The sequence below is a fragment of the Plectropomus leopardus genome, chromosome 14 (genome assembly GCF_008729295.1).
Source record: "Plectropomus leopardus isolate mb chromosome 14, YSFRI_Pleo_2.0, whole genome shotgun sequence".
In the NCBI taxonomy this organism is placed as follows: Eukaryota; Metazoa; Chordata; class Actinopteri; order Perciformes; family Serranidae; genus Plectropomus; species Plectropomus leopardus.
Window position 1 is genome coordinate 3,766,085 of NC_056476.1, and position 18,486 is coordinate 3,784,570.

General features: G+C 35.3%; 1 protein-coding gene across 2 annotated transcripts; it reads left to right on the forward strand.

Annotated features, from left to right (window-relative positions):
* Positions 1 to 1,055: 1,055 nt before the first annotated feature.
* On the forward strand, positions 1,056 to 18,169 carry zfyve21 (zinc finger, FYVE domain containing 21). Of its 2 annotated transcripts, XM_042500913.1 has the most exons (7): positions 1,056 to 1,243; positions 5,227 to 5,277; positions 8,370 to 8,538; positions 9,674 to 9,749; positions 10,910 to 11,001; positions 13,199 to 13,329; positions 14,625 to 18,169. In XM_042500913.1, exons 1-7 carry the CDS (start codon positions 1,118 to 1,120, stop codon positions 14,658 to 14,660), a joined length of 681 nt encoding a protein of 226 aa, XP_042356847.1. In that variant the 5' UTR covers positions 1,056 to 1,117; the 3' UTR covers positions 14,661 to 18,169. The 2 variants fall into 2 exon arrangements, with proteins under 2 accessions (XP_042356847.1, XP_042356848.1); XM_042500914.1 differs by lacking the exons at positions 13,199 to 13,329; positions 14,625 to 18,169 and adding an exon at positions 11,303 to 11,586.
* Positions 18,170 to 18,486: the final 317 nt, after the last annotated feature.

Here is an 18,486-nt window from a genome sequence, read left to right on the forward strand (position 1 = left end):
AATTCTGAGGTACTTGTACTGCAGTTTTATGCTTTATATACTTCTATATGTCAGAGCAATGTCAGATATTGAACTTTTTATCTCACTGCATTTACTTATAAAAACTTATATAAACATACTGCATTGTTACACATTATTGTTATTATTATTATTATTATTATTATTATTATCATTATATGAATACAGATGATATTCTAAAAAATAATTCCTACTGTATCAGATAACTGAGATAAGTCTTTATTTCCCTTGTATGTTTGGTAAATAATAATAATAATAAATTATATCATCATTTATAGAATATATATTCTATTATACATAATAGTATTATTTTTAGATATATATATATTATTTAATATATATGTATAGATATATTCAAGAAAAATCATTGCTAATCACTGCAAATGTATGTATGTATGTATGTATGTATACATATATATACATATATATTAAATATTATTATTTAATAGCAAGGTTGTGGAAGAATGAACACACTTTCACTCGCACACGTTTTTGTAGCTTTTTTTTTTACATTACTTTTTTTGGTTAGGCTAGGGTTACAAAAATATTTTTTTTAAAAAAGATTTCAAACAAAATTAGATATGTAACTCTTTTTAAAAAAAAAAAAAAAAATAAAATTAATAAATTGTAGATGGTCCCTGTCAAATAAAATAAAATAATATTCGATGAAGTTTGAGAAGAATAAACCTATAAACCTGAAAAGTGAGAAAGTTTTGAACAATCAGACATCATGAGCAATTGGTAAAGTAAATTACTATTTATCTTTTAATATCATATTAAACAAAGTAATTAATTAAACCGGTTAAAAGCTCCTGTAGCTGTTTTTACTGTCCTGCAGCAGTGTGTGTATTTCGTGTATTTAGTGTATTTCGTGTATTTTGGGCGCAGTTGTAAAAACCAAAACACGTCGCACCACGTGACTTCAGCTCTGCGCTCTGATTCGTCAAACCCGTCAATCATTCGTGGAGGGCGTGTCCTCACAGAAGCCCTCTGATTAGCTAAATACGCTGTCAGTCACCGGCGGTGGGCGGGTCCTGTCAGGAGGTAGTGCCGAAGGAGTCTCCGCTGCACGCGCAGAAAAAGCTGCTAACAGTGAAAAATGTCTGCGGTGCCTGATGGGAAGAAGCTCGTCCGGAGCCCCAGCGGTCTCCGCATGGTGCCCGAAAACGGCGCCTTCAACAGCCCCTTCTCCCTGGACGAGCCGCAGTGGGTCCCGGATAAAGAGGTGAGACGAGGCGGAGGTTTTGTTTGACAGCGAAAAGCTAACGTAGCGACAACCAAGGCTATTCCGGTTTGGATTTTCACAATAAACGAGCTGTTTGCGAACTAAACATCACAGTTAACGTTTGTAAACATTATTACAAAATTATCTTATATTAGTTGGCTTTTTTTTTGTTATATTTTGAATTCGGTTGCACCAACTCTTAAGAGTTTAAAAGCTCTTAAACTGCACTTAATACCTCGATCTTCAGTAGCGTTATTATGCGCCTTTCACAAAAACCTGTCTAATTTATTTTTGAAACACTTTGGGGAAAAAAAGGCAATGAGCAATTTGAAAATAAATTTCCCTCAAATTAAAAAAATGGTACAAGGTAATTAGTAAATCCTTTGACAAAATCTGATGAAAAACAATTGGAAATATCTCCAAAAAAAATCATTTATTAATGTAATCATGGTATATTTGGTATATTCTACAAGAAAAGAGACATTTTTTCATCTTTTTTTTTAGTACTTCCTGAAAGTAATTTTCTTGTTTGTTTTTACTTTTTTTGCTGCCTAATTTTCTTGTAAGGTTTTGCAAATTTCTTGCTATTTTTTAGACATTTTTTGTGAGGTTGCTCATTGCCTTCTTTCTCTGGTGCATTTGAAAGAAATCAAGCCAGTTTGCTCAGGTTTTAAAAGGTTAAGAGATAAATCACAGTATTTATTGTAAGTGGTGAGGTAACTCACTCAGGTGCTGCTGTTTATTTATCAGAGTGGGCGGACGAGTCTCCCCGAGTGACTTTAGGAAAATGCATGACTGTCCCCCTTCCCTTCCCGTCCCTTCTCCAAAAATTAGTTGTCAGTAGAAATTGCAGCAGGTTGAGAATTTCGCAGTACGATTTCCATCCCAGGAAATGGGTAGAAATTAAATGTATTTGCCATTTTTTAAACAAATGTTGTAATGTAATTTTATTTAGACAGGAACAATGCACAATAAAACAGCAACTTTATAAAAATCAAGGAGAACCAGATTTTAGCAAAGCTGCTATTTTTATTTCCACCCGTAGTCCCTGCGCAGGTAGGTGGAACAAATAAACTCATGACAGAATTTGATTAAATAAAGATACAAATCATAAGTTCATCAAATTTTACAAACTTTATTATCAATGAAAAAATAACATGGTACATTGTACAGAGAGAGGCTTATTTGAAGCCTCCACAACAAGGTAAAAATTTCAGTGTCTAAAAAGGGCTGTGAAGTACTTTTATCTAAACCATACCGACTTATATTTCTGATCTAAAAGTGGAGATTTTTGTATATTTCATTTCAGTTCTTGTTTGCCCTGCACTGGGCCAGTGCAGCAGCATTTCAAAGCAAACAAACAAAAACAAATAAAAATAGACGGTAAAAAATTCAGAAAAGAAGTGCATTAACCCCAAATAGTAACAAACAGCATGTGTTAATTCGACTCAAAAAAAAATTTAAACCATTTAAAACTGTAGCAATTAGTTCACGACTAGTGAATCACGTGAAAATGAATCTGCAACTACTATTTTGTAGTGAATTTAAATTATTTTGTATGCAAAAGTGAAAAAAAAGCTTTTAATCACTTAATTGTGATTATTTGAATTATGCTATTGATAATGTGCTGAGTGTTTAAAATATAAAAACTGTGCTACAGTATAATATAATGGAAAAAAACTAACAAAAGCTCAAAATATGAGATAACTGAGATAAACATAACAATATGAATATGTACACAATATGTGTCACAAGTTCTTAATTAAAATACTTGAGTAAATGTAATTAGTTACTCTTCATTTTGGGCTCTTAATGAAGGTGTTGTGGTTGAGGCGCTTTTATTTTCTAAAGGCTCTCCACATCCGGTCTCCTCCGTGCTAACTGTTGCTAACTGCTGCTAGCTTGACGCGGCGCTGGACACCGCAGTTGGCCCCGGGACTGGGCGTCTCACGACCAGCCTGGCAGCTAAACACGCACAGCCTGTTTGATAACCAGCTAGTCAACAGTTAAAACTACCTGTCAGACCCCGTCATGACGGTTTATCTTCACCGGAGGCGGTTAAAGTGACGAAACATCCGTAGTTTTGTTTGTGAGCTAACAGCCACGTACACACCGAGCCTGTCATGTTTAGCTAGCTGCTGTTAGCTCTTCTGTGTGTGTGTGTGTGTGTGTCAGAGCTGTAAAACACACACAGACAAACACTAACTGTCTGTTTGACAGAGGCACTTTGACCAGACTGACACTGAACTGCAGCCAGAAAAGTTAATCATTTCTGTGCTGCTGGTTTTTGAGCTCAGGATTAATCTGCAAACAGTGTCAAAGAGGAGCAGACATGATTTTAAAGAGGTTTAATGTGTTAGTGTAAATATTTAAGTGCTTTAGTGAAGTTAGAGTAGCAATATCAGAATGGAAAATCACTTAACTGCAAGTAAAAGTCCTGAATCCAGATTAATAATCTGTAAAACAGTCTCATATTCGCCTAAAAAAAGGCTGTGAAATAGTTGTACGTATCTTATATTTCTGATTTAAAAGTGAAGATTGTTGCATGTTTCAGTTTAGGTCTTGTTTGCCCTGCAGGGGCCGTGCAGCAGCATTTAAAAAACACAACAAAATCGACTGCAGAAATGAAGTAAGTTCAACCAAAATAGTAATAAACAGCATCTGGTGATTGTAAGAAAACGCTTTAACTGCTTTTAAGACTTTTACCATGTTTTCAGCGGTGGAAAGCACTAACTAAATACATTTACTGATGTTACAAAAAAAGGGGGAAGCATGTCAAGTAATATTTAAAGGCTGGGGAGGGATTTATGTTTTTGGGGGGGCTTGGTGTAGGGGGAGAGTTTTCCAATTTAAATCGTTGTATTTTGTCTTTATTTTGCAGTTGACTCTTTAAAAAGTATTAATACTGACATGGGTCAGTATCAAACAAAAGTCTTGCATTCAGAATATCAATTAAGTAAAACAAGACTAATAAAGACTGTAAAGAAACTTTTTCCCTGATCTAAAAGTTGAGGTTTATGTCTGTTTCAGTCAGCCAAAAATTATGGTTTTACTCACTGAAATATGAATATTTGCTTTAAAAAAAAGTCCTCTTGCAGTGTAAGAAGAAGTACTCAGGCTCTTTATTTAAATAATAATAGAAATGCCAACATGGAAAAATACAAAAGCAAGCAAAAGTCGTGCATTCAGAATATTACCTTAGTAAAGCTTGGCTAAAAAGGCTGTAAAGAACTTTTATTTTGGCACCATACATCCTTTTGTTTCTGATCTGAAAGTGAAAGATTGTGTCTGTCACAAGTAATTTCAGTTCTTTATGGTCTTGCATTGTAAATATGACTTTGATTTGCAAAACCGCATCAAAACAGGCTGAAAGATTAAAAAATGACTATTTGTAGCAATATCAACATGATAAACAGTTTATTGCAAGTAAAAGTCAATAATTTTAGTTAAATACAATAATATTTAAGTAAAAAAGGCTAAAAAGAGGCTGTGGAGTTACTTTTTTCTTGCGTGGTAAATTTGTCTTGCAGCATGTGAAAAGCATCATCTTTTAATTAAAAAAAAAAAACTCAGTAAAAACATACCGAGCTGAAACAATTATTTTATTAATTGATTAGCGAGTCAGCTGGAAATGATCATGCGGCTGTTTTAATATTGGATTATTCATTTAGATAATTTAGTTTAAAAAAGATGCCAAAATGAACTGTTTTTGACTTTTAAAATGTGAACTTTTGTTGATTTTCTGACTCTTCTGTGATGGTAAATTAAATATCTATATGCTTTGGGCCATTTAAAGACTTGAATTATCTTCCAGCAAAAAAAACTAACATGTCTGTAAAATACTAAAATGTTTTCTTTGTAACCTAATGACAGTGAAGCAATAAAAATATGTATTAGAAATAATCTTCCAGAGCGTTTTTTTAGCGGCCGTTGAGCTCAGCATGTTGTGTAACATCCTGTTTTTCTTCTCTCCCGTCCTCCAGTGTCCAAGATGCATGCAGTGTGACACCAAGTTTGACTTCATCAGAAGAAAGGTTGGTTTTGTTTCTGCAAACACGACGACTCATCACAGATTCGTGATACACATGCACGTAGAAAAAAATAGTTTGAGCCTTTGGTTTTTGTCTGAGTTGTGAAACCTGATTTATTTCCCGCCTGGCTTCTGTTCATTTACTTTGGCACAGAGACACACTGAGGCCTCTGTGGTGACTTTTCTTTCCACTGACTCCTGACAAAAAAACACACTGTAGATCTGCTGCTCTGCTTATTCCTGCCCTACTTTCTCTGCATGTTTACTAGAAAGTACTTTCTGTTTACAATAAAATTAGATCAGGGAATCTTTCAACAGTAGCTCATATATAATTTAAACTCACCTGCCAACTTCATGAATGTATGTATTTTAAACTAAACTCCAGGGAACAGTATGTGAGATTTCGGGGATCTATTGGCAAAAATAGAACATGATAAGTATGTTTACTTAAGTGTATAGTTGCTCTGTACTGAGAGATTTGGAAAAACACTGAATATTTAACCCTTAGAGACTGTTTGGCACATTTTGAGCGCTTTGCATTCTTCCTTTTTTGATATTTTTTTGGCTGTGGTCATGCATATGGCATACATTTTGGCAAGATTGTGTTTTTTTTTTTTGTTTAATCTTGGAATTTCCTGCTCCTACAAAAAAAAAAAAAAAAAAAAATTGTTACATTCATACTGTTAAGTGCAAAAAATGCATTTTTTGATCCCGCAGCCATCAAAGCATAAAAACATGCATTTTATTATTTCTGGGTGTTTCTGGGTTTTTGCTGTGGAATTTTATAATTTTTACTCTTTTCCACCTGATATAATTATTACCATATTTGGCATATGAAGACAAAACATGTTATTTCCACTATATGAACTGTCACAATCAATGTTGCCTCAAATTTAAATAAATAAATAAATAAATAAAAATTACTCTGCATGTAGTATAAAGAAAATAATTAATTTTTTGTGTTTTTTTGCCATCTAAAAAATAGTGGTATCATAACAAAAACCTGACATTTAAAGGGTTAAAATTCTGAAAATTAATGAATATTTGATACTTGTGATTAGGACTGATGATGATTAAAAAATATCTAAATGAAAGTAGTTAAAAATATTAATGTATAATATTTTTTTAAACTTGATTTGAAAAGCACATTTTGTGTGTACGAGTGTATGTAATATTAAAGCGGGCCCTAAGGGTTAATGTGAAACTGCGTCATTCAGTGTTTTTACTGGTTTTAATCCTCCTGTCCATTTGTTTGGGAGATAAAGAGACTAGAGGACTGCCTGGGGACTGACACAGTTGTCGCGGGAACAGGCAGTTTAATCTCTGCTGCAGGCGCTCAAAAATAGACGTGTGAATGCAGGAGATTAATTAACATGAAGGATGGAAACGTCAACAAGTGAACTGGAAACAAAGCAGAACATCGAAATAAAAAAGTAAAACAAGGCAAATTTGGAGGAATTTGTCAGAAATATTACAGATAATAATAATAATTATAATAATAACACTGAATCCCAGAGACACCAGAATAACTGTAGTTACGATTATAATTATGAACCCGAACATAACTTCACTTCTTATCACAGACATATGTGCCTTTCTTTCGTGAAACCACTGTTTAATAACGTGTTTTTCCTGTGTGACGGAAGAAGACGCAATCTATTGATAATCGAGCTGTTGTGCAGGCACTGAACTGCGGGAGCGGACACACCTCACGAGACTAGATAATACTCAGCGGGAGCAGGCAGCAGTGAAAATCCACCAGGAGCGAGCAGGGGCGGCATTAGAAAAACAGTCCCACGCAGAGCTAGTTATTAAAGTTATTAGAGAAAAAGGTGCGCACACATGAGCAGGTGCTTGTCCCATCTCCAAAATGTCATTTTATTTAAACAGGAACAGTGCACAACAAAAATACTAACCTTAAATAAAACCAGGAGCGATGCATCGTACCAGGTTTTTTATCATCCTCATATTCCAGCTAATCATCACACATTTGTGCTAAATTGCAGCAATAAAGAACACTGATTTTGTAACGTGAAACTGCTTTTTTTTTTTTTTTATTTAACCTGATTAGATCAGCGTTTCCATTTGTTTTTAAGAGGAAGAGACCTCTTTGGATAGTTCGGCTCGCCGTGAAGACCTCATGAACAACGAGGATCTGCAATCCTCCCCACCAGACGCCACTAAATCCCTCTAAATCTTACACACTTTTGCTTTAAACTAAACTTAAAATAAGAAGTCTAAATAACATACAACTTCTAGTCAACTCTGAGGCCTGTTGAAGTTGTGAAACAGTTGTTTTAATGTTTTTCTGCATTTAATTTAGTCTGTAAATCCACAAAATGGTCAGCCTGTAGATGTTTTCTTATGATTCACGTTATTTTTGAGAAAGTTGAACGCTGAAGTGTTTAATTTCCCGTCCTCTTTTTACAAAGTGCTGTAGTCAACATTTTCTAGTTCGCTCTAACACCAGATGATCTCAGTTTGTCTGATACGTGTTAGTGATTCAGATTTTATTCAGCAGCTTCCGAGTTTTTTGGTTAAAAAAAATCTTTCGGCCCCAAACTGGAACAAAAACTTGACACTGCAGTTTCTGCTGACAGACTTCCTGTCGCTGCATCAGTCAGTCAAACAGAAACCACAGGATTTATTGTTCTTATATGTACAGTATGTCTTTAAGTATTGTAGTATTCATGTGAATATGTGATAAATCACCTTCAGTACCCTTATTGGGACAGCCGTCTTCATGCATCAATAAGTGCTAATTAATGCATTGATAAGTGAAATTAATAACCTCATGATGTCTCACAAGACAGTGCAGGTCTTTCTTTCAATACACCACATACAAACTTCTTATTAAATGGATTTATTCCCAAATTAATACGATCACACATTTCCGTGTGCTGGAGCGGGCTGTCGGTCAATACTCTGCAACTCGAACCAAAACAATCTAGACAGATAAAAAGCTTTAGCCTAAGAGAACAATTTTGTATTTTTTATTTTAGGTTGAACTTTCCCTTTTAAAATGACACAATAAGAGAAGTATTAAGAAATCAAAAAATCGTCTGTAAATGTGATTGTAATTGTTTTTTCCCGCAGCATCACTGTCGGCGGTGCGGCCGGTGTTTCTGTGATAAATGCTGCAGTAAGAAGGTGGCGCTGCCCCGCATGTGTTTCGTGGATCCGGTGCGGCAGTGCGCCGAGTGCAGCCTGGCCTCCCAGAAAGAGATGGAGTTTTACGACAAGCAGCTCAAAGTGCTTCTGGCAGGTGAGAAGTTTACCTGAATTATTTTTTTTGTTGTTGTGCGACACGTTTAATTCCTTTTTTCCAAACCTTTTTCTTTTGCATTTAGTGTAAATACAGTTTCTCACCCTGTTAGGAATAACATTTGGAATGAAACATTAGAGACTTTTTTTAAAAGATGATTTGCTCTCGTCAGCGGTTCCTTGGTTGAAGAATCATCGTACACTGTTATTAAAAATTATTATTGCAAAAGTTAAAATCAGTGTTATAAATGCAGCTTCGTGTCTCGGTCTTTCAGCCTGCCTCTTATTTGATATCAGTTTATGACTTTATGACCTGACACATGTCACATGAAACACTGTGTTCCCTGACACTCCTCCTCCTCCTCCTCCTCCTCCTCCTCCTCGTGCCCTGATAATCCATTGTGTTGTTGTTGAGTGTGGGTCAGTGTGTTGCTATAAATACGCAGCAGCAGCAGCTCTTAATGAAAAATCCATCAGCAGCCCGGAGCTGCAGGACGAAGACCGGCCGAATGCCTGTGATGTAAAGCCCGCAGCGCGTTTGAGGGCCTCCTGCTTTATTGATGATGACGTTATCAATAGATCAGCAGAAAACCGAAAGTCGCTGAAGAAGAAAACACAAAGACATAAATCTCTTTGTCACATGTGATGTTAAATCCTCAGCTGACTGCTGAACTAAAGCTTGAGAAATCTTGATCAGTCATTTAGTTTTGAATGTAAAATGTTGGATTATAGAGAAAATGCTCATCACATTTTCCAAAAGGGCACGAGGTCACGTCTTCATATTGCAAATAACGCAACGATTTTCATTTTTAGAAAGATTTAAAATCAGAGAAATGGAAATAGAGATTATTGGACATTATCTTCATGATGAATGAGTGAAACGATTTGTCATTAATCTCAATAAATGTTTTTCTTCCAATATTGAAAAATCCAACCAGACACTCAAACATTTTTGAGGTTCGACATCCAGTCAGTTTTATATTTTGTGGTCTGGTCGATCTTTTCTATGAAATACTGTTACCAAACAAAAAAACAAAAACCCACCAAGCATAAGTGTTTGTGATAAAACAGGTTTCTACATTTAAGTGCAGCGTTACAGATTCTTACAGAGCTTAATGTTGTTGTTCGGTTTCCAGGTGGCACCTTCGTCATCACTTTGGGAACGTCAGAGAAGTCTGAAACCATGACGTGTCGCCTCTCCAACAACCACAGGTGAGCTTTTTAGCTTATTTTTAGATTTCAGTCTTCCACACACTGTAATTACAAATTTAAAAAACATTTTATTTTTCATTATTGGTGTCTGGTTATGTTGATTCATGTCAGATTTTTGTGCTGAGGGTTTGAGATATCCGCCAACTATAAGGGCTTTTTTTTTTATTTTGTTCCACACTGTTGAGAAAAAACTTTGTCTCCTGGTTTGTCTTTATTGGGACTATTTTGTCAGGAGAAAGTTGTTGCAAAAAAACCCTTCAAATGAAATTTTATTCACAATGATTGTATTTTGGGGAGATGCAGAAATATCGGAAAAATGTCACAAAAACCAGAGAATAAAATTCAAACTATTGGCCCGGCAGGATATCACAAGAGAAGTGTAAAAATGTTGGGGTTTATTTGTAATTTGTGTGAATTTGCCTTTTAAGAACCTGTTCAGCACATTAAATTTATCAATTCAAATGTTCAGCGTGCTGTTTACCTCATTAGTGGTAAATGTGTATTAATAGTAGCACTGTGTTTAAGTGATTCCTTATTAAACTGTTTTGTTTTCTGGTTTGTAGTGATGGTTATTAAAATGATTTATGAGTGTGCATGTGATATTTGATCCCAAACCTTCATATGTGAAACTGCAGTGCAGCTGAAGTGGACCTTAACACAGTCAGATAACAGATATGAGCAGGGCCAAAGGTCGAAAAATTTCTAGATTGAGGTCCTAAATCAAATCAAACATTATTTATATAGCACCTTTCATACAGTCGTGCAGCCAAAAGTGCTTCACAGAGCAGATTTAACAAAACACAGAAAAAGTGCATTACTAAAAGTTGCAGCAGTGAATAATATAACTTTTAAACTAAATAAAAAAAACAGAAATAAATAAATACAAGAGATAAATAATCGAAAAGACCAAAGATAAAACTTAAAAACAGAGGCAACAAATTTAATAACGTCCACTTAAGTGTAAAGATATGTAACCAAATGTGCTTCAAGTGCACAAAACAAATCTAAAAAATCACCTTTTAGGCTTTTAGTGTGAATTATCTGATGAAGCAGATGGCAGAAAATTCATTTAAAATCAGATGTTCTGATCAGTCAAACTGGTAGATAAATCAATTTTGTTTGAGTGTATTTATTTATTTATATTTTTTTTCAAATATCAGGTACCTGTTCCTCGACGGGGAAAGTCACTTTGAGGTGGAGTTGTCTCGGATCTCCAGCATGCAGATTTTGACAGACGGGTCGAGTCCAGGAGGTGAGTGCTTCACGTGTGTTGAAATTTGAATTTCAGTGCATATTTGTGAGTATTTTTTTTTTTTTGACAGAAGTTAGACTTTTCATGACAAAGAAAAAATAACAGCTTCATTTGTTTTATTTTTTGTAATTACTGGAAATTGTGTCTTCGTCATGTTTTTTTTCTCACGATGGATCCTCTAACCAACTGAGGAATTTCTTGATTAACACTTAAACCTGTTTTTTTTCCCCAAACTAACACTAACAAACTGTTTCTCCTCTGCTGCTTTGACTCTGGTGGTCTGGCTCTTCTTCCTCCTCAGAGAATGACATTCACACTTACACCAGTCTGCTGGACAGTCAGTGTCTCTCTGAAGGTTAGCTCTGCTTCACTGTTCGGTCCATCGTCATCGTCACTTCATCCTCGTCTTTTCTTTTGTTCCCAGATCTGGTTTCTTTTATTTATTTTATTTCCTTTGTTTGTGTTTTCATCTTGTGTGCATGAAGAGGCCTGAAAAAGAAATCACTGACACTATTCTGTTTTTTTTACACCTCACAGTCCTTAAATCTGATACTCCTGTCCTCCCTCCTGCACGCAGCATGTTTGTGTCTCACGGCGATGAAACCATCAAACCATTAACGTCTCAAAACGCAGTGGCGGTTATGTCATTATTTTAGGATTTTTAGTCCCATCTACACATAATGATTTGCTCTCATCGTCTTTTTTTGGGGCTTCATTTTCAATCCAATCACCAGAATAAATGTTGGCATCCTGCAAACAACGGATACTTTGAAATCATACGTTATTATGCAGCAAATACAGCAAAATAACCTGCTTGGTTATTGTTAAAAGAACGTAATGTTTGGGCTTTAAAAAAACAGTTTTGCTGGCACAATCAAGTCAGGAGATGCTGTCGATATTTCGGTAAAAAAGTGCTTTTGGTGGCACAATTGCAAGTGAAAAAACAGCAACAGGTTGCTAAAAAACAACAACGTTTGGTGGCTAAAAAACCACTGAAAGATGCAAACCACTTTACATGGCACTGTCCCCAGTGGAAAAATAAGGTGCAGATTGCTAAAAATATCAATCAACAAAAACACATTTTGTAGCTAATAAGCTGCTGAAAACAGTAATTTGAAAAAAAAAACACTTTTCAGGGGATAGTCCTTGCTGAAAATGCAACAACGACTGTTAAAAAAAAACTGACTTCATATAAAAAATGACTGATTTTAATGGCACAATCTTAAAATGTTTTGATGAGTCTGTAAAATGCTGCTTTTCATGACACAATCCCGGCTGAAAACGCAGCGGTGAGTCTCTTAAAAAAAACAACCTTTTTGTTGCACTATCCCGGGGGAAAAACAGGGATGATTTGCCAAAAAACACCCACATTTGGTGTCTAAAAAGCTGCTAAAAACACAGCATGACTCAGTAAATCACAGCCCGTTTTGCTGTTTCATCGTGTCCTCCCCCCGATGACAAAGACAGCTCACATAAAATGTCACTTTAGAAACCTCGATATAAAAGTACAAATGGAGCATATCTGTGTTTTGCAGAAACATAAAACGCCAACGTTTTATTCTGACGTTTTTCTCTTCTGTCATTGATTTTAATCTTTCATTTCATTTTTATCTCTCTTACATCTGTATTTTGTGCATGCATGAGTATTTTTCTAAGGTTTGTTATTGATATTTTTGATGCAGATCTCATGGGGATGAAGTTTCTCACTGAGGGATTTCTTGACATTTTTAGTTTTGGTTTGTTATTTTGTTTTCTTAACATTCAGCTGTAATGCACCTTTTCGCTTTGTTTATCACTTATTAAATAACCTGCAGGCGTTAATGAGACAAAAAAGAGGCAAAATTTGACGTAATTTGTGTGGCACTGTTTTTTTTGGGTTTTTTTTACATTGTTTACAAAGTGTCAAACTTTTTCCAAAAGTGTCGGAGTGACTTACAGACTTAAAAATGTCAACATAACTTTCTTTAAAATGTCATCCAGTCTGAGCTGAAGACTTTTAATCTTTTTTTGCTGTCTGATCATTTTGGAAGACAAAAGACCCACAAAATACATTTTCTGTGACGGACGGGTCTATTCAGTTTAATCCATCTTTTTTTTTTTTTAGTTTATTTCTGATTGTGTGTGTCTCTGTCTGTGTCTCTGTGCATGTCTCTGTGCATGTGTGTGTGTCTCTGTGCATGTGTGTGTCTGTGTGCAGGAGGGACGTCGCGTGCCAGCGGCATGCTGCTCCACTACAAGCCAATGGGCTCCCAGGACGCCCAGCAGCTGCGCATGGAGGCAGCAGAAGACAAGAAGGCGGCCTCGTTATGGCTGGCTGCGATGCACAAGGTACAACAGACACAACACGAGAGGTCAAACTGTCGCTGCGCTCACGATGTCTGCACATCCTTAAAAGTGTTTTAAGTTTTTTAGCCGTTAAAAGTCCAGAAACATTTTGTATTTTGTGCCTGCTCTGCACTCAAGTGGACTGTGGTTATTTTTAAATGTGCTTTACAAATGAAGTTTGGCTTGAGGAAAAATTAGCTGATGATTGAATTTAAATTCAATTAAAAACTTAATTAAAAACTCAGCTCATAAAGAGGTCCATAGAAACAAATATAGATATATATATATAAGAATAAACTTTATTTGTATAGCACCTTTCATACAAGAAACGCAGCCCATCGCGCTTTACAACAAAGAAATTACATTCATCGAGTGCTTCACATTGAGACAGAAGACTGAAAGACATAATATGTGTTATGTTATTATACTTTTGCTGCATTTTCCTTTGTACAGTCTTTGAGTCCCTTTAAAAGCACTTCATAAATAAAATGTATTATTATTGTTTTTATTATTATCATTATTGTTATAATAAAACCCTGCGTAAAAAATACAATAAGAATATAATACACATAATGCATTTTCACATAGATTAAACCCACTACCATACTAGTAAAAGTAAGATAAAATGCACAGAATGCATAAATTAAAAATGAAAATAAAACCCAATAACATAATATTGATTAAAAAATAAGGCTAAAAATAGCAAAACATAAATCAACAAAATAAAATGAAATATGGACATAGAAAAAATAGACAAATAAATAATTTATTTAAAAATATCTAAAAAAATTTCCATGTTGAATCAGGCTTTTACATCCTGACGAATTCCAAATTCTGGACTTAAATCTCTCTGAGCTCAGTTCAGGATTGGCTAAAGCCAAAAAACAATATTTTCAGATTTTACCAGCCAACAAATATACCTAAAAATCAGATTTCTTTTCACAGCAGAACAAGTGGGAGAAAACTGGCAAACATTTATGTACTTTGAGTCCTTCAGCAGCCTCGAGCTGTGATCAAAGACCAGAGTTCAATCAATCAATCAGACTTTATTTATACAGCACTTAACCTACAAGCAAGATTATAACACAAAGCAATAAACGTATTACAAATGTTTTACTGGAATTACAACAAAAATGTCCTTTCCTCTGGCGCCCCCTTCAGGATAAAAGCTTTTTTCTCCTCTCTGGACCTAAAAAGTAAAGTTACAGCAAACTGTGCAGACTGTGTTAAATCTGTGCGACCACGCGTGTTCTCGTGCTGAGTTAACGTGTTTTTTGTGTCTCCGTGTTTCGTCACAGGCGGCCAAACTGCTGTACGAAGCTCGCGACCAGTGACCTGCGAGTCTGAACCTCCAGGGGGCGCACACCCAAGTGTTTTTGTACCCGGTCTCTGCGGGGGTTTGGTATCGTTTGGATTTTTATTAACGCCAGTTCTGATTCTGCTTATCCGTCTGATTCCTCATCGGTTCTTGATACCAGTTCTTACCGTGGTGATTTCTGCGAGAAACGTTTATACGAAAAGCAAACACTTTATTACCTCTATAACCAGTACTTTGTACATCATGTTTACCACAAATAGGCTGATTATTTTGCTTTTTACATCTCAGAGTTCTTTAATCCTTTGTGTTTTAATACTTAAATCAGGGCATGCAGCGTTAATGTTTTTACAGAAAATTAAACCGATTAGTGAGACGGCAGGAAAAGAAGATTTCCAACACAACTTATGGAAGCTTCTGCTTTTGATTCCTGCGTTTTTACGTTCTCAGATGTGACTTTTTTGATCCTTTGATACTTACAGTTTTACATTATAACAGTCGTGAAATGTGACATTACACCTTTCATAAACCCTTTTTCATAACTTCAGAGATGCAGTAAATCTTCAGATAGAGGCACAGTTGTTTAAATAATTTTATATGCTGCAGTTTATTTTTTATTTTTGTTATCTGGGATTTTATTTCCTGGAGGAAGTGATGAGACACTTTACGGATCCCTGTAGGGATATTTTACAATTATTTTTTTTAAATTCAGCTGACACTTCCTCTACGGATGTCAGCTGAACAGCACCAAGTAGGGGCTGAATGTCTTTGCTCAAGGGCCCTTCAGTAGGACGACTGATCCAGTTTGAACCAGATCTTCCAGATAAAACTTTGTTACGTGCAGATTAAAAGACAAATCCACCTTTAAAACCCTTTAATGCAGATAAAACAGCAGCTACATGTGATGTGCTTTGCATTTTTTAGGTTGTCCGTTGGCCATAGATGACAAAGCTTTCGCTTCGGCAGAGTTTGAAAATACACCAGAAAGGTCTGAGCGGGAGTGAAAGGCATTCTGGGAAATGTAGGATACTTTCACTGAGGCAGAAGCAAGGATAGATTCCCGAAATGCAAAGATCATCACCGATTTATCCAGAATGTAAACAAAACGGTTGGATTTTTCCTTTAAGAGACCTGCGTCCATGACGGTTTCAGAGTGAATGAAAGTTCAGGTTTGTGTTTTTTCTCTGTAAATTTAATAACTCTTCTCTCCGCGACGATTATTTACAGATTTAAATCTTCTAAGGAAACTACAGACGATTCATGGATTCACACACAGACACAAATAAATGCTTTAAATGTAGTTTCATGTATTGAAGTTTTGTACGAGCTATTTTGTTAACTATTCCTACTTTAACACGAGGTGTGTACGTACTTACATCGTTTTTAAAACTGAAATATAGTTTTTGTAAAACTTGTAAACAGGAATTCTTTTTGACTTTACTCTGTTGACTTTTCCCTTTTTTATCTTTTTTTTTTTTGTTATTATCGTCGTCCAGAGCTGCAAACAGGATGTGAAATCACCACCTGCAGTCAACCAAATGCTGTTCAGTTGTGTTTGAGTCGGTGGGTTTGTCAGTTGTGTGTTTTTGTAGTTATTCGTGCTTCCGAGGATCGATTTTACACAAAACGTTTTGGCTGATTCGGTGAAGCTGCTGCATGAATTTTAGCCAGTGCAAAAAAAAAGTAATCTCGCTCTGCAGCCACATACTGGAAGCCCGATCTCAAAGTTAGATTACAACTTCTTTCAAAAATTAAAGTGTGAATGGACATTTAAGTCAACATTTAAACATTTCCTAACCCTAATTTTGATTTTAAAGTATGTGACGCCACATGAGACTTTTTTAAAAAATATTTACACCCTGATGTTGTTATTGTGCCCACAAGTCCCCAATTTCTCCTTAACTTCCCTCTTAAAGTTTGAAATTTCGGTAGTTTGGAGCACTGTTGGGTGTTCATAACAAATCAAGATTTGTATGTTTATCGTATTTAGACTGAACAAAACTTCAAACGCAGCACTTTTTGCAGGTTTCAGATAACGATCCAAGCAAGCAAGAGACGTATTTTTCTCAAATTTTGATTTACACCTTATTGATAAACTTTTTTTGTTTTAATTTGCACACTTTCCTACACATAAACATGGATTTTTAACAGATTTGTGACCAAAATTTAAGGGAAATATATCTATTGAATGCATGGAAAAAACATGTTTTAAATCTTTTACTTAAACTTGTTGAAAACTGGAAAAAAATGACAGAAATTAAAGTGTTGCGATTCAATTTTTGTTCAGTATATAATCCTGAAAATACACTAAATCCTAAGCATGAAGTGTTTTTTGTGACTTGAAGATTATACTGTAAATTAGTTGTTGTGACACAAAAATCTTAATTCAGCGTCCTCTTACTCGCTAAGAGAGGAAGACTATGAGATGTGGATGAAAGCTCTCAAAAAAGCAAATTAGTGGATCTAGATAAGACTGTTTTCACTAAAACAAGCATGCGTGACCTCAAATCGGTCAAAACACACACGAATAAAACACTCAATTTATAAATGCGCGGTTGCATTTCAGATGTGAACACTATGTCCTGTGTTTAGATCACCAAGTATCATAATTTGTATTTCTTTAAAGTTTTGCTGCCATCCTGTATTGTCTTCCCAGTTTTTCTCAAAGCTTAAAGAAACAACTTAAAGTGATTTAGTGGAACAAAGACTCGGTTGACCGCCGGCTTTTTTGGGCCTTTTATCTCTCTGTCGTACCCGATAAAAACATTCAGCGCCTCCACTTTGTAACATAAAGTTTATTTTTGTACGCTGCTCACCTAAGAATTAAAATCGCTAGTCGTTGGCTTTTTTCAGAAGAGATGGAAGATAAAAGCTGTGTGGTCGCTCTCGATGTCGTCTCTGAGGCGTCGCTGTACGTTCACGATTTTATCCAGTTTAAGTTCTTCCATCTAAGAAACGTTTGTTATGAAGCTACCTGTGAGGGCTGCACAGACAGCAACACAAATCATCTTATTAACTTTTGTGGCTGAAAACTGAAATGTCCTTCTTTTTCTTATTTTTTTGGCTTGAGACCAGTTGTGTTAATTTAAAATGTTTTAAATTGTAATTTTTGTAATTTGTCCTGTTTTTTAATCACAATCACGCACTTATTAAATCCACCATTCTTAACATTTTATCAAAAATGCACAAATTTACAATGAATTTCTGCAGTTTAATATTTATTTTTTATCCAAACACATTCGCCCAGTGCAGCATTAAATGTTTATTTTTAGTTTTTTATATATAAAATGAGTAAATCTGAGAAACTTCCTTATGGTGGTGCAGTGATGCTGTCTGTGCAGCCCTCAGACTGTCCTCAGTGTCGAGTTAACTGAAGAGTTTTTGTTGGAAGTCGTCACTCAGCCAGTGTTTGTACCTGCACTTTAAAGCCCGCCCTGATCACAGTCCTTTTTATCCCTGTGCTTCATTTATTACGCCGAAAACACTTTTGTTGGATTATTCTGTTGAGAATAAAATCAAGTGTTTATACATGTTTGGTGCCAGTTGTGTCATTTGGAAAGCTGGATCCTCCATTAAGAGCTAAAATGAACAAAAAGGAAACGTGAACTGGTTTAAAAATGTATGACTGAGGTGCGTTATTTGTTAAACCATAAGTGCATCTCATTTGTCTACTTTATTTGGGACAACTGGGACAGTTTGTTTTCAAAGAATAGCTAACTTTTTACAATTATTTTGTAAAATAAAAAAAATTTAATCAGCCACTTAAAATATAAACTATGATGTCCTCCTTTTGAAATATAGAGAATTAAAAAAAATAAATGCCAAATACTCTAAACCAAAATTTA

Bases quoted from the DNA above. Each gene is read 5' to 3' on its own strand.
- zfyve21 (XM_042500913.1), top strand. From the start codon at position 1,118: ATGTCTGCGGTGCCTGATGGGAAGAAGCTCGTCCGGAGCCCCAGCGGT. The intron at 1,244-5,226 runs GTGAGACGAGGC...CCCGTCCTCCAG, and splicing joins AGTGGGTCCCGGATAAAGAG to TGTCCAAGATGCATGCAGTG. The intron at 8,539-9,673 runs GTGAGAAGTTTA...TTCGGTTTCCAG, and splicing joins GCTCAAAGTGCTTCTGGCAG to GTGGCACCTTCGTCATCACT.